This window comes from Fomitiporia mediterranea, assembly GCF_000271605.1.
Source record: "Fomitiporia mediterranea MF3/22 unplaced genomic scaffold FOMMEscaffold_20, whole genome shotgun sequence".
Classification (NCBI taxonomy): domain Eukaryota; kingdom Fungi; phylum Basidiomycota; class Agaricomycetes; order Hymenochaetales; family Hymenochaetaceae; genus Fomitiporia; species Fomitiporia mediterranea.
The window spans coordinates 176590-189743 of record NW_006760405.1 but is presented as its reverse complement, the minus strand read 5'-3'; the positions used below and the strand labels follow the sequence as shown (position 1 = coordinate 189743).

General features: G+C 46.6%; 5 protein-coding genes across 5 annotated transcripts; 3 read left to right on the top strand and 2 right to left on the bottom strand.

Annotated features, from left to right (window-relative positions):
• Positions 1-89: 89 nt before the first annotated feature.
• FOMMEDRAFT_98396 (TPR-like protein) lies at positions 90-2861 on the bottom strand (the record flags this gene model as incomplete). The annotated part of the gene is given in 4 exon segments (XM_007272015.1): positions 90-941; positions 974-1033; positions 1050-1288; positions 1373-2861. Coding segments are annotated over 4 exon segments (2640 nt in total), but the record flags the coding sequence as incomplete, so codon positions are not given.
• A 444-nt stretch (positions 2862-3305) lies between these two features.
• On the bottom strand, positions 3306-3970 carry FOMMEDRAFT_162676 (uncharacterized protein; the record flags this gene model as incomplete). Its single annotated transcript, XM_007272014.1, has 2 exons — positions 3306-3424; positions 3871-3970. The coding sequence occupies 2 exons, from the start codon at positions 3968-3970 to the stop codon at positions 3306-3308; spliced, it is 219 nt and encodes a 72-aa protein (XP_007272076.1).
• Positions 3971-4678: 708 nt separating this feature from the next.
• On the top strand, positions 4679-5922 carry FOMMEDRAFT_149614 (NAD-binding protein; the record flags this gene model as incomplete). Its single annotated transcript, XM_007272013.1, has 5 exons — positions 4679-4879; positions 4947-5111; positions 5188-5470; positions 5534-5644; positions 5700-5922. The coding sequence occupies 5 exons, from the start codon at positions 4679-4681 to the stop codon at positions 5897-5899; spliced, it is 960 nt and encodes a 319-aa protein (XP_007272075.1). The 3' UTR covers positions 5900-5922.
• A 615-nt stretch (positions 5923-6537) lies between these two features.
• On the top strand, positions 6538-9065 carry FOMMEDRAFT_98283 (glycoside hydrolase family 1 protein; the record flags this gene model as incomplete). The annotated part of the gene is made up of 13 exons (XM_007272012.1): positions 6538-6846; positions 6921-7276; positions 7341-7420; positions 7468-7515; positions 7572-7650; positions 7702-7805; positions 7853-7915; positions 7980-8061; positions 8121-8305; positions 8357-8613; positions 8666-8750; positions 8799-8879; positions 8935-9065. The coding sequence occupies 13 exons, from the start codon at positions 6538-6540 to the stop codon at positions 9063-9065; spliced, it is 1860 nt and encodes a 619-aa protein (XP_007272074.1).
• A 514-nt stretch (positions 9066-9579) lies between these two features.
• FOMMEDRAFT_24280 (glycoside hydrolase family 1 protein) lies at positions 9580-12730 on the top strand. Its single transcript, XM_007271960.1, has 14 exons — positions 9580-10342; positions 10406-10761; positions 10826-10905; positions 10954-11001; positions 11058-11136; positions 11190-11293; positions 11345-11407; positions 11475-11556; positions 11610-11794; positions 11854-12110; positions 12165-12249; positions 12298-12378; positions 12434-12544; positions 12612-12730. Exons 1-14 carry the CDS (start codon positions 10082-10084, stop codon positions 12638-12640), a joined length of 1821 nt encoding a protein of 606 aa, XP_007272022.1. The 5' UTR covers positions 9580-10081; the 3' UTR covers positions 12641-12730.
• Positions 12731-13154: the final 424 nt, after the last annotated feature.

The window sequence follows — 13154 nt, the reverse complement described above, 5'->3', positions numbered from 1 at the left end:
TCTTATTCTTTTCCAATTCAGTATTGAAATACGATACAGCTCTATATAAAAGATACTAGCAATACGTGTGGAGCGTATTATAACATTACTCAAGCACCAATATGCACGAAGTTAACCCATCGCTCAGCCGGGATCCAGTCCTTCGCTCTTAACTCCAGAGCCGCTTTTCTAAGTCCTCCAGCCGCCCTTTTGAACCTTGCTTTGTCATCCTCATATTCGTTCATGTATCCATACACTGCCTTTGCGACACATGGCCCATCGTCATCGTACATCTCCCACATCGTCCCGATTACACTTCGGAATCCACTGAACTGCATAGCTGCTGAGAGGTGTAGTGCCTCGTCGTGTGCACCAGAATGAGACAGCTCGGCTGTATGGCAGGCAGATAGGAATGCAAACTCGGCATTTGGGACATTAGCTTGGATGATATCGAGCAGTGTCAATCCGCCGTCCGCTAGCTTGAACGAGGAGTCAAAAGGCCTCGATCCTAAGTGGCCGTGACAGGCGAAGTGAATCCATGTGGCTTTCTGGAGACCTTCCAACACCGTGCGTCGAGATGCCTTTTTGTCGAGGAGTATTGTCCGTTCAAGTATGCTGTCGCCGGTGCTGTTCCAGACATTCCGAATTTCCTGTCGAGTTGATTTCAGAGTCTTAGTATCTCCAATAATGAGTAGTTTTGGTTCACTCGAATTGCAATTAGATCGGGAATTAATTAGTGCACCGAGTGTCGGAGTATACGACGAGATGTAATCGTCCAATAAGTATTTTGTGGTGCCATCTGTGTCCCTGTACGGACCAGCTGCATGGAACGGAAGTGCAGATAACACAGATGTAGGACACCACCAGATACGAGAGCCTTTTGCGATACCAACTTCTGTAAGCTTATCAATGACCTTAGAAACAACCCTATCCCATAGCATCTTCATCGCTCCCCGAAGGTTCTCGTCATAACGAGCTGAAGCAACTCCAAGACGTTGACGAGATTCCAAAAGCTCATTGCAGACCTTCTTGCTATCCTCAAAGAAGGCACTGTCTAGCGGAACAGAGACAACCGATAAGTCATCCCGCGAAACGATAATAAGTGCATCGGAACGATATTTGCAATGATTGACCATAATCACCGGGCCCTCTGATGCCGCCTGCTGCAGTGCCCTGAAAGGCGTAGCTTCAAGGAAATTCTCGAACCCTGGAACCCGTCGAATCTCGTTGATAACCTCTTCTTGCTCACGCGAAAGTTGCCTCTTCGATCTCAATAGCGCGTCAAATGATTTCCGTCTCAATTCGCTGTCTGGTTCAAGCGATCCACCTCCACTCATGGTTGAGCTGGACATCAATGCTTCGTGCGACGTTGCAAGTTTCTCCAATCGACGACTGACATTCCTGAATCTCTCGACGAGCTCTTCGTTTGTTTCGATAAGCTGATCCAAAGGAGGCCTAAGACCGCGCAGTTGCGACCAAAGTAAGCCCCTCCCTTGCTCCAGTATCTCTACGGCTTGTTCCAGTCGATTTTTCTCCACCGAGTAGGAAGCAGCGTCTAAGGAGAGTACTCTATGATCACTATTCCTGAGAAGGAAATCATGCTGAGCATTGAGAGTTGGATCTATGGTGAGAGCGTGTTGAAATATTGATATTGTTGTCTTGTAAGCTGTAAAGGCAGTGTGGTGGTTGTGAGATCGTGCAAGCGTTGCCCATCGTCGCGCAGCATCAAGACGATCCATCGAACTTGAGAATTTGTGAGTAGCAGCAAGCTCCAGTAAGCACATACACTCCTCGAACTGTTCCATGCACCATCGATTTTTAACCTGGGCAAGTAATGATTCTGAGAGGTTCAATAACGATCCGGAACGATCCGGATGACCGTCAGGGTGAAGCTCGAAGGCGGCTCGATACAGCTCGATGGCCTCCTCCAAATCCTCAGTCATTCCATACTGGTTATACCGAGTGCTCAGAGAGTTTGCAAGATTGTTGAGAGACGTGGAGCGATTAGGATGGCCCTTTGGCCGAAGCTCGAGGGCGGCTCGATCCAACTTAATGGCCTCCTCCAGGTCCTCAGCCCTTTCATGCCGATCATACCGCATCCTCAGAGAGTTTGCGAGGTTGTTGAGAGACGTAGAGATATTAGGATGGCCTTTGGGAATGAGCTCGAGGACGGCCCGTTGCAAATCGATGGCCTCCGCCAGGTCGTCGGTGCTTGCATGCTGGTTGTACCGTGTGCTCAGAGAGATTGCAAGGTTGCCAAGAGACATATAGTGATCAGGATGACCTTTGTGGCTAAGCTCAACGGCAGCACGATACAACTCAATGGCCTCCTCCAGGTCCTCACTCCTTCCATGCTGGAAGTTCCGAGTGGACAGAGAATTTGCAAGGCTGTAGAGAGACGTGGGACGATAAGGATAGCCTTCGGATTGAAGATTGAGTGCAGCTCGATGCAACTCGATGGCGCCCTCTAGATCTTCAGTCCTTCCATGCCGGTCATATCGAGTGCTCAAAGAGCTCGCAAGGTTGTTAAGAGATGCGGAGCGATTAGGATGGCCTTCAGGCCGAAGCTCGAGGGCGGCTCGATGAAACTCGATAGCCTCCTCCAGGTCCTCGGCCATTCCACGCTTGAAGTACCGGGTGCACAGAGAACTTGCAAGGTTGTTGAGAGACAGGGAGCGATTACGATGGCCTTCGGGGAGAAGCTCCAGAGCGACTCGATGTAATTCAATGGCCTCCTCCAGATCCTCAGTCCTTCCATACTTGTCGTACCGAGTGCTCAGAGAGGTTGCGAAGTTGATGAGTGACATGGAGCGATCAGGATGACCTTCGGGACAAAGCTCGAGGGCGGCTCGATGCAACTCGATAGCCTCCTCCAGGTCGTCGGTGGTCACGAGTCGAATTCCTCCAGACGTTTTTATTGCTCTGCGTGATCCTCAGACGTATCACAATCTCGCCATCGAATTTGCGAAATGCTTTGGGAGATCGGGGGAACGGAAAGAACTCGAAATGTCTATTATATTGAATCGTACTGCTCTCAAGCTTCGCTCCGAAGGACATCCTGATCGTTTAGAATCGTTGTTTTACCTTGCACTTTCTCTTTTGAGACGATTCGAGGTATGGGGTCAGCCGGGAGATCTGGAAGAAACTATCGAGTTGGGACGAGTCGCTCTAGAGCTTTGCCCTGAAGGCCATCCTGATCGCTCCACGACTCTTATCAACCTTGCATCCTCTCTGACGGCTCGGTATGGCTGGCGTGGAAGAACCGAGGATCTGGAAGAGGCCATTGAATTGGGACGAACCTAGTGCTCCGCGCGTAGCGTATACGCTTACGCGCGTAAAATTTCCCACGGATACGCATACGCGCGTATAATTACGGGCGTAAACTGGGTCAGCAGGACCCATATACGATACGCTACTTCCGTATACGGCGTATACGGCGTATACGCTGTGCCAAATATAACAAGATACTTTACATTAAAATAGCTCATAAAAGTACACTATCATCTTTCAAAACAAATGCTTGATATTACTGAGCTAAGAAAATGTATTGTAGTGCTGTTTACACACAGAAATAAGACAGTTGAGTATTGTGAGTTAATATCACGTGACAGCTCTAAACCTTCATGTGATGTACCGTAGTAACCATACTAACTGTAGTACTCATACTAGTACTTTTTAAGTTAAACAAGGTTGTTATATAGTATTAAAATGATTTGGTATATAAATAAGTAAAGTAAATGAGGTTTAGAAACTCAAACTTAGTATTTAATTAGAGAATATGCTTAGTAATACCGTATACTCGTATACGGCGTATACGGAAATTTTTTACTTATGGTATACGCATACGCGCGTAAATATACGCCCGTATTTTCAGCTAAAATTTTCTCTTACGATACGGTGCGTAAGCGTATACGCTGCAAGCGTATCCGTAAATTACGCTACGGTGCGGAGCACTAGACGAACCGCCCTCGAGCTTTGCTCCGAAGGCCATCCTGGTCGTTTTATGCCTCTCAACAGCCTTGCAATCTCTCTGAGCACATGGTACTACCAGCATGGAAGAGCATTTGTGCTCATCTTACGGCAGGATGCCTTAGCTTTGTATCAATCAGAATACAATCCTTGCAACAAAACGGAAACACAGAGAGAGAGAGAGAGATGCCTGGAGTGCTAATATTGATTTGTATTTGCCCTTCTTCCCTACACACAGTAGTATATCGGATAATTTGAGGGGTGAACCTTCTAAACTCAATAAGTAATACGTGAAGAAATCGAATGACACGGGACGAGTGGGCAATTATTTCGTCAACTGGACTGCGAACTGTGTTGCACACGGTGGCCAGACGTTGTGATTAAGGGTAAGGGGCGCTTGTTCGCTGCACTTGCCATGCAGAAAACACAATGGCAGTGTGAGAGTGTATGATGCAAAAATAGATTTACTTACCTTACATAAGGGGCTGTTCGGCCGGCAACACAATCCCGTGAGATCATGATTTTATATAAATGAATAATTTGACATGCAGGCAATAGAAAGACAATTCAGCTGTAGAACGTTCAGAGTACTCAGACTGCTAACAAGTTCTAAGCACAATCAGTATTACGTGATCCCACGCTCTTTCTCTCACATCCGCTATCAACTTTTTCGGGCTGCATTAATCCTTCCTCATCCCAAGTGGCTACGCTTCCCACCATTTCAGACAAAATGTCAATGGAAACAGAAGTCCTTGTTCAAGGCAGATACGGACTGCATGCCAAAGAAAATGAGTCTGAAGACTATTCGAAGTATAATACGCTCGTTGCTAGTGCCTTCGGATATACCGCCGAGGAGCTCTCCTCACTTCCATTGACTGCAAATCTTGGGCTCTCCTGTGGTAATCCTCTTACTATAGCCCATATCAAACCAGTAAGCTATTTACTCTATGCAGCATTGTTGGACTGCTTCAATACTTCTGGGAAATGGCTTGCCTTAGGGTGAAACAACGATCGACCTCGGATCTGGTGGGGGGCTCGACGTATTTTTGGCCGCCAAGAAGGTCGGTCCAACAGGAAAATCAATTGGTATCGACATGACAGATGAGATGATTGACCTGGCACGCCGAAATGCTGAAAATGATGGTTATGCAAACGTTGAATTTGTACGCTTCCTTCCTACTACTCATACCCATGAAGTGAACTAATCAATCAGCTTCTGTATCGCACACCCCCTTGTAGATCAAATCAAATATCATCTCCATCCCCATCCCTTCCTCAACTGCACATGTCATCATGTCCAACTGCGTGATTAACCTTGTCCCGGAAGTACAGAAACCACTCGTCTTCTGTGAAATTTTCCGGCTTCTTGTTCCAGGTGGACGTGTCTCCATCTCCGACATCCTAGCAAAACGACCGCTTCCCGAGGAAATCAAAGAAGATGCTAGTTTGTATATAGGCTGTGTGAGTGGTGCAAGTTTGGTTACAGAGTACGATCAATGGATGAGAGACGCTGGGTTTTCTGGTAAGTTTTGTTGTAACTTCGATCTGCAGGTATCGGAGTTATTCTGACTTGATTGTTGCCCAGATATTACGATTGTAAACACCAACAAGGACCTGAATATTTACAAGGATGGGATATTGCAAGTCGGCTCTGATAGTAATAGTGGGAATACTCCCAAGAACTCGGCGATAGCTGGTGGGCTGCAGTTTCGCGATGATCAAAGCTAATACGTTTGACACATCAACATCAGGATGCTGTGCTACAACGCAGAAAATCTCAACTTGTGCCACCGATGAGAAGTCTGGAGTTAAAGGATGTTGCGCTTCGACGAGTACAAAAGTCGGCCCAGTGGATAACAAGAAGGAAATGATTCGAGACATCAACCTCAATGAGTTTGTTGGTTCTTATCAGATATACGCTGTAAAGCCAGTCAATATTCAATCTGCATAGTTTACCACCGTAATAAAGAATGAAAACAGATCCTTACCAAGTTACCTCACCGACAGCTAAATTCATGGTAGTGAGGTCACGTGAAGTCAATGGCTGCTACTTAAGTACTTCGCAATCGCGGAATTTCGGAACGCGTCTTCTCTTCGTTCTGCATCGCTACGGCACGAATGTCCCTGCACCTTTTCTGTGGAGAACACTATTTGTCTTCGCAAATATTAACATCCTTCCTACCTCACCACGGTCCGCCATATTCCGTTGTGTACAAGTCATGGTTTTATTTCATCAAGTCATCTGACCAGGAATGGAACTTCAGTCCAAACCTCTGCGCATTTTTCCAACCCGCCAGGGTTCATGTTTACCCTCCATCCGAGCAGCGTATGTCTTACATCTGAATCGTTATGACCATAGGATCAGCTGACGACGACGAGATCGCAGTTATCAAAAGATTGATCCCCTTCCATGTCATCGGCACCGTTTGCCCAAGTGATAATATAGTGAACATCATGCGCTCAATCCGCGCTTCTTCATCATGCGTTCTGCTTCTTGCGATTGTGTCGCAATAAATTAGTATATAATGTGAGAGAGTCAGACGGCGATGTGCATGTTGGGCGCTCGCACTGGCATACAACTCGTACACTATGACTATTCTACGCTCTTTCTCGATCTGGCATCTCGCTCTGCTCAGTGCGTGTGCTGCTCAGAGTGGTATATTTAGCGCGACCTCTGGACTATCTATAAGCGCATCTTCAACTCTACCTGAGTCAAGTCCTTCGAGTTTCACTCCATCGACATCCACGGTTACTTCTGCACCTGCTACTATGGTCACTTCGCTCCTTGGTTCCCTGAGTACAACGACTACAGTGACACCGACGAGTGCTCCTTTCATCCCGATAGGTTCTCTTCCACGTAATTATACAAACGAAACACTCAACGAGCTCTGGAGTCTTGTACGTCACTACAATTTAGAATCCCTTGTTTATCTCACGAAACATGCGGACGTTTCTTTTTTCTTCCTTGAAAGGTCGGAGAAGTCGAAGAACCACCGTTCACTACCACGGCTGAGGCAGAAGTACCAGTCACGCTACCCGCCTCTGCCCCTCCGGTATATCCGACGTGGTATGCAGTTACTCCAGAGAAGGTGCTTCCAGACCTCAAGCTTCCAAAGAACTTCAAGTTCGGGGTTGCTACTGCCGCTTACCAAGTCGAAGGCGCTGCCAAGCTGGAAGGCAAGGGACCTACTGGATGGGACTGGGGTGGACATCAGCTTGGTACTATCATTGACGGTACTAATGGAGATGTCGTGGACCTCCAGTATCTGCTTTACAAGAATGATACGGCGCGGACTGCTGCTCTCGGGTTCAATGCTCATTCATTCTCGTATGCAATCGAAGTTGTATCTGTTTGAATAATCTTCATAACTTATTCTTCAAACCTTGTTCAGAATCTCGTGGGCGCGAATTTTCCCGTTCGGGACCAGTGATTCACCAGTAAACCAGGAGGGTCTAGATCATTATTCCGATTGTACGTCCTTCTGGTCGACAAAAGTGGCATTTTCTAATCCATTGCAGTGATTGATTATTCGCTGTCTTTGGGGGTCCAGCCTGTCGTCACGCTCTGTATGTCTTCTTTCCCTTCTGCGACGCCTCAGCCAACCTCCTTATGCCTTATTTAGTTCACTGGGACATGCCACTTGCTCTTAGTGCCTTTTACGGTGGTTTGACGTCTGAGGAATTCGTAGGAGACTTTGCAAAGTGAGGTTTTTCGTATGCAGGTTTTCGTATTCTTATGACCGTTGCGATTAGCTATGCGGCAACTGTGTTCAAGGCTTACAACGGCCGTGTGAAAACATGGTATACGTTCAACGAACCACACGTCTATTGTTCCCAGATACTCGCGTACCCATTCAGTGCGTGAGGTTACCTAATGACTTTTCCTTATGCTAAAACGCTATAGATTCAACATTATCACCTAACGTAACGGTTGGCAATGCTATGTACCATTGTGCCTATTATCTGCGTGAGTCCAATATGTCGACCACCTCCGATTTGAGGATGCTAACACCGCCATTCTGTGTTCATAGTTAAGGCACATGCAAGAGCAGTGAAAGTCTTCCGAGAAATGGGAATAGAAGGCGAAATTGCGTTCAAAAACGACGGTTTTGTGTGCGTTCAATTGCATAGTCTTTTTATTATTTCGGGTCCTCAATTTTCTCCATAAATAGAGGTAAGCCATGGCGAACAAACACGACGGAGGATGCCGAAGCTGTGGAGCGCAATGCAGCGTTCTATATCGGAATGTTTAGCGAGCCCGTATATGGCTCGGGAGACTGGCCCAAGCTCATGACCGATACTTTGAATGAAACAATATTACCACGGTTTACCGAAGAGGAAAAGAAGGAGATTAAAGGTATTTTATTTCATCACCTTCAGAGGATTTCTCACCAATCTGCATGGGCAGGCTCGGCAGACTTCTTCGCGATCGACCTTTACCGAAGCCTTTGGGTCGCAGCCCCGGAAAACGGAATTGCGGCATGCGCGTCTAATTCAAGTGACCCCAACTGGCCTGCATGTAATATACAATTGTTTTATGATTCCGCGACGGGATGGCCTATTGGGTACACTCCAGAAGCAACTGCGAACTGGCTGGCCGCAACACCGCAAAACGTCAGACACGAGTTGAAGGAGCTCAACAAGCGTTGGCCATACGATAAAATCGTATGTCTTAAAATGCTACAAAGCATTAAAAGACTTCTAACAAATTACCTAGTACATCGCCGAGTTTGGCTTCGCACAGGCAGAGGAGGGTATCCGCACAGATCTTGCCTTTATCCTAGACGATGCTGACAGAACAAGTGAGATCAATCCTCCTTTTATGTGGCCAGATCTGACAAACCATATAGATTACTACATGACTTATCTCGGCGAAGCTCTCCTAGCAATTCACGAGGACGGCATCCCACTCGAAGGAACGTTCGCTTGGGGTATGTGTCTCAAATCCTCTTGAATCACAAGGTACTCAGTGAGCTGTCAATATAGCTATGGTGGACAACGCCGAATGGAACTCCGGAACAAGCACGCGATTTGGAATCCAGAATGTCAATTACACGACGCTCGAACGACACTTCAAACGCTCAGCACTTGCACTTTGTGAGCTTCGCTTTATTTAATTATTAACAACTCTTCAAACCGGTGATGGTATTCTACTCTCGCAGCGGAGTTCTATAATTCACATAAGTCGTAAGAACGGAGTTGAGATGAAGTACTCTCTGTTTCGCTATTTCGGAGGCATCGTGTAGCTAGCTAATTGGTCGACTAAAGGACAAACAAACTACTCACGACACAAACTTTTGATTACGTAAAGTACTTGTGCTAAGCTGTTAAGCGACTGATATGGAAATATCCAATTTGCACGACTCGCTCGTTTCTACTTTGGCATTCCTTCTCAGTCTTAATAGCAGTAGGTCTTTGCAAGTAGCAACATCCTTTCTGCTTCAATACAGTCTGCCGTACGCCGTCGTGCACAAGCCAAGATCTACTTCTTTGCGTCATCTGACGCGGTGGTGGAAACTTCGATGTGCAAGCCTCTGCGTATGTTCGACCACGCCAGGGTTCATGCCTACTCTCCATGCAACCGTCGTCTCCACTTTCATCCTGCCTCGGTCATACCATTTGTAAAGCGGAGCCTGTTACGCTTGCAACGTTTACTAACTTTCTACATCTTCACAGGACGTCATCCAATTGGATTGAATTACAAAAATGAACTAGGATAGGATCGTATCGACTAAACCACGTATGGCATGGCGATCTTCGACGGCATGTCTAAAACAAATTGTCAAACGTTACATGTATCGCCGTTTGGATCTTGGCTACAGACTATACAGTTTCCAGCTCGGCTCACACTGATCTGATGGTGTAGAACGAAAAAAGAAACGTTCCTAGCTCTGACGGGACATTACTCACTGCCATATTTGCTTATTTCGCCAAGGATCCAAGAGCTTTTCTCCGGGCGCCTTCCCTTGAGGGGAACGAACCCGATCAATTCCTCGGGGCGGAAAAGGGGTATCATGCGCCCAATGCACGCTTCTTCGTCAAGCGTTCTGTTTAGCGGTTATGTTGCAAAAGAAAAAAGATATAAAACGTACGGGGGTTAGACAAGGGCACTGGCATACACCTTTTTTTTATTATGCCTGTTCTACGCCCTCTTTTGGTCTCGTATCTTGCTCTAATAACTGTCTGTGCCGCACAGACTAATTATTTGAGGGCGACCTCTAGCTACTTGAGTTCCGCTCCACCTGCATCCACAGTTACCCCTACACCTGCAGCTCCACTCCCCAGTTCCGAGGATTGCACGACCACAGCAACACCGACGAGTGCTCCCTTTGTCCCGATCGGCTCTATTCCGCGTGATTATTCGGATGAAGGCTTGAATGAGCTATGGAATCTTGTGCGTTATGATAATACAATTCTGAATTTATCTCACATAACTTATTGATCTTTTTCTTGGAAGGTCGGGGAAGTTGAAGAACCACCGTTCACTACTACGGCCGAGGCAGAAGTGCCTGTTACTCTACCCGCCTCAGCTCCTCCGGTATATCCGACGTGGTATGCGGTTACCCCCGAGAAGGTGCTTCCGGACCTCAAGCTTCCAAAGGACTTTAAGTTTGGGGTTGCGACTGCGGCTTACCAAGTTGAAGGTGCTGTTAAACTGGAAGGCAAAGGACCAACCGGATGGGACTGGGCTGGGCGTCAGCCGGGCGCTATCAGCGACGGGACCAATGGAGATATCTTGGACCTCCAGTATCTGCTCTACAAGAATGATACGGCACGGACTGCTGCTCTTGGGTTCAATGCTTATTCATTCTCGTACGCATTCGAGGTTAAATCAGTTCGAATTATCTTCATGACTCACTCTTCAAAATCTTTGCAGGATCTCATGGGCGCGAATTTTCCCGTTCGGGGCGAAGGATTCACCAGTGAACCAGGAGGGTCTCGATCACTATTCTGATTGTACGTCTTTATAATCCGTGACATTGGTATTCATCTAATTTATTACAGTGATTAATTATTCAATTTCTTTGGGAGTCGAGCCCGTTGTCACACTCTGTATGTCATTTTTCCTTCCTGCGAGGTTCTGACTGACCTCTATATTCTTTATTCAGTTCATTGGGACATGCCACTTGCTCTTAGTGCCTATTACGGTGGTATAACATCTGAGGAATTCGTGGACGATTTTGTACAGTGAGAGTTATTTTCTCCCAAATTTATTCTGTTCTCATAGCCCTTGCAACCAGTTATGCGACAACTGTGTTCAAGGCCTATAACGGCCGAGTGAAAACATGGTATACGTTCAACGAGCCTCATGTTTATTGTTCTCAGATAACCACCTATCCATTCAGTGCGTAATATTCTTCTACAACGCCTAACAACTAATGCTCAAACACAATAGATACGACTTTATCTCCAAACGTTACGGCCGACAACGCTATGTACTACTGTGGCTATTATCTGTGTGAGTTCAATATGTCGACAACTTCCCATTTTTCCGCGTACTGACGAGACCTATTACATGTTCACAGTAAAGGCACACGCAAAGGCGGTGAAGGTCTTCCGAGAACTCGGAATAGAAGGTGAAATCGCGTTCAAGAATGATGGTTTTGTGTGCGTTTAGCCACGTACATTTAAAGTATATTAGGTCCTGATTTTTTCCGTAGAGGCATGCCATGGCGGACAAACTCGACGGAGGATGCCGAAGCTGTGGAGCGCAATGCAGCATTTTATATAGGAATGTTCGCTGAGCCTGTATACGGTTCAGGAGACTGGCCCAAGATCATGACGGATACCTTGAATGAGACAATATTACCCCGATTCACCGAAGAAGAAAAGAATGAGATTAAAGGTAAGTCTATGTTTTACTGTATCCACTTGTCGGGATGTCTCATGGGTCTGGATGAGCAGGCTCGGCGGACGTCTTTACGATTGCCCCATACCGAAGCCCTTTGATCGCTGCGCCTGAGGATGGTATTGCCGCTTGCGCATCGAACTCAAGTCATCCCAACTGGCCTACATGCAACATACCGGTGTTCTATGATTCTGCGACGGGGTGGCCTCTGGGATACGCCGCAGACGCAAAAGCGGGCTGGCTCATGGCGACACCACAAAACGTCAGATTTGAGTTAGGCGAGATCAAGAAGCGTTGGCCGAGTAAAAAGATCGTACGTTATTATGAGTGATGCTTTCCACTAACGATCTTCTGACAAAGTTAACAGTATATCGGCGAGTTTGGCTTTGCGCAGGGAGAGGAACACCTCCGCACGGACCTGGCCTTCGTCCTTGACGACACTGAACGAACAAGTAAGATCAATCGTCCGGTCACTATAGCACGATCTGATGAGCAAATAGATTACTTCCTGACCTATCTTGGTGAAGCTCTCCTAGCTATCCACGAGGACGGGATCCCACTTGCAGGAACGTTCGCTTGGTGTAAGTATTCGTATTTATTCGTAAATGCGAGGTGCTCAGTAAACTTTAAACATAGCATTGCTGGACAACGCCGAATGGGGCTCTGGAACAAGTGTACGATTCGGAATTCAGCATGTCAACTTCACAACTCAAGAACGGCACTTCAAACGCTCAGCGATTGCACTCTGTAAGTTTTGCCAATCCGATTTCCGATTGCAGTTCAAACGTTGACATTATTATTACTGCTCACGCAGCGGATTTCTACAATTCCCACAAATCGTAAATCTTAGAGACGATCTCGAGACCTTGAGGGACATATAGGGCAACACCCGTTTCAATGATATTTACCACGCTCGTTTTACTCCCACACTCGTTTTTTACTGATAACATCCACACTCGTTTCGAAATTACTTTCCTTCATTTGGACCAGCTCCCTAATCGGGTGGTGGCATATATACTTCCGGCCACCGCTCGTACCGCTCAGTATCGGTCATACTTGACCGAGTATTCTACAGATGAGATTCAATATTCCTGGTTTGGAAGGATCGTGCAGTTTAACTTATTGAAAGAGGCAGTAGGTCATATTCGTCATCTTTGTTACATACGTAAGCTATTTGTACGTATTTGCATTTCGACCAAATCTGTCTAGTCTAGTGATATATCCAATGTGCTCGATGACCTCACTTTTCGATTACTGCTGAATTTGTTCTACGCGTCTTCTCTTCAACGTCAATGAATGTCCCTACACCTCTTCTGTGAAGAACACTTCATATCTTCGCAAATACCGATGCCCTTAT

Excerpts from the sequence above, each read along its gene's own strand:
- FOMMEDRAFT_24280 (XM_007271960.1), top strand. The coding sequence starts at position 10,082 with ATGCCTGTTCTACGCCCTCTTTTGGTCTCGTATCTTGCTCTAATAACT. Across the intron at positions 12,379-12,433 it reads TGCAGGAACGTTCGCTTGGT|CATTGCTGGACAACGCCGAA; the intron begins GTAAGTATTCGT and ends CTTTAAACATAG. Across the intron at positions 12,545-12,611 it reads ACGCTCAGCGATTGCACTCT|CGGATTTCTACAATTCCCAC; the intron begins GTAAGTTTTGCC and ends CTGCTCACGCAG.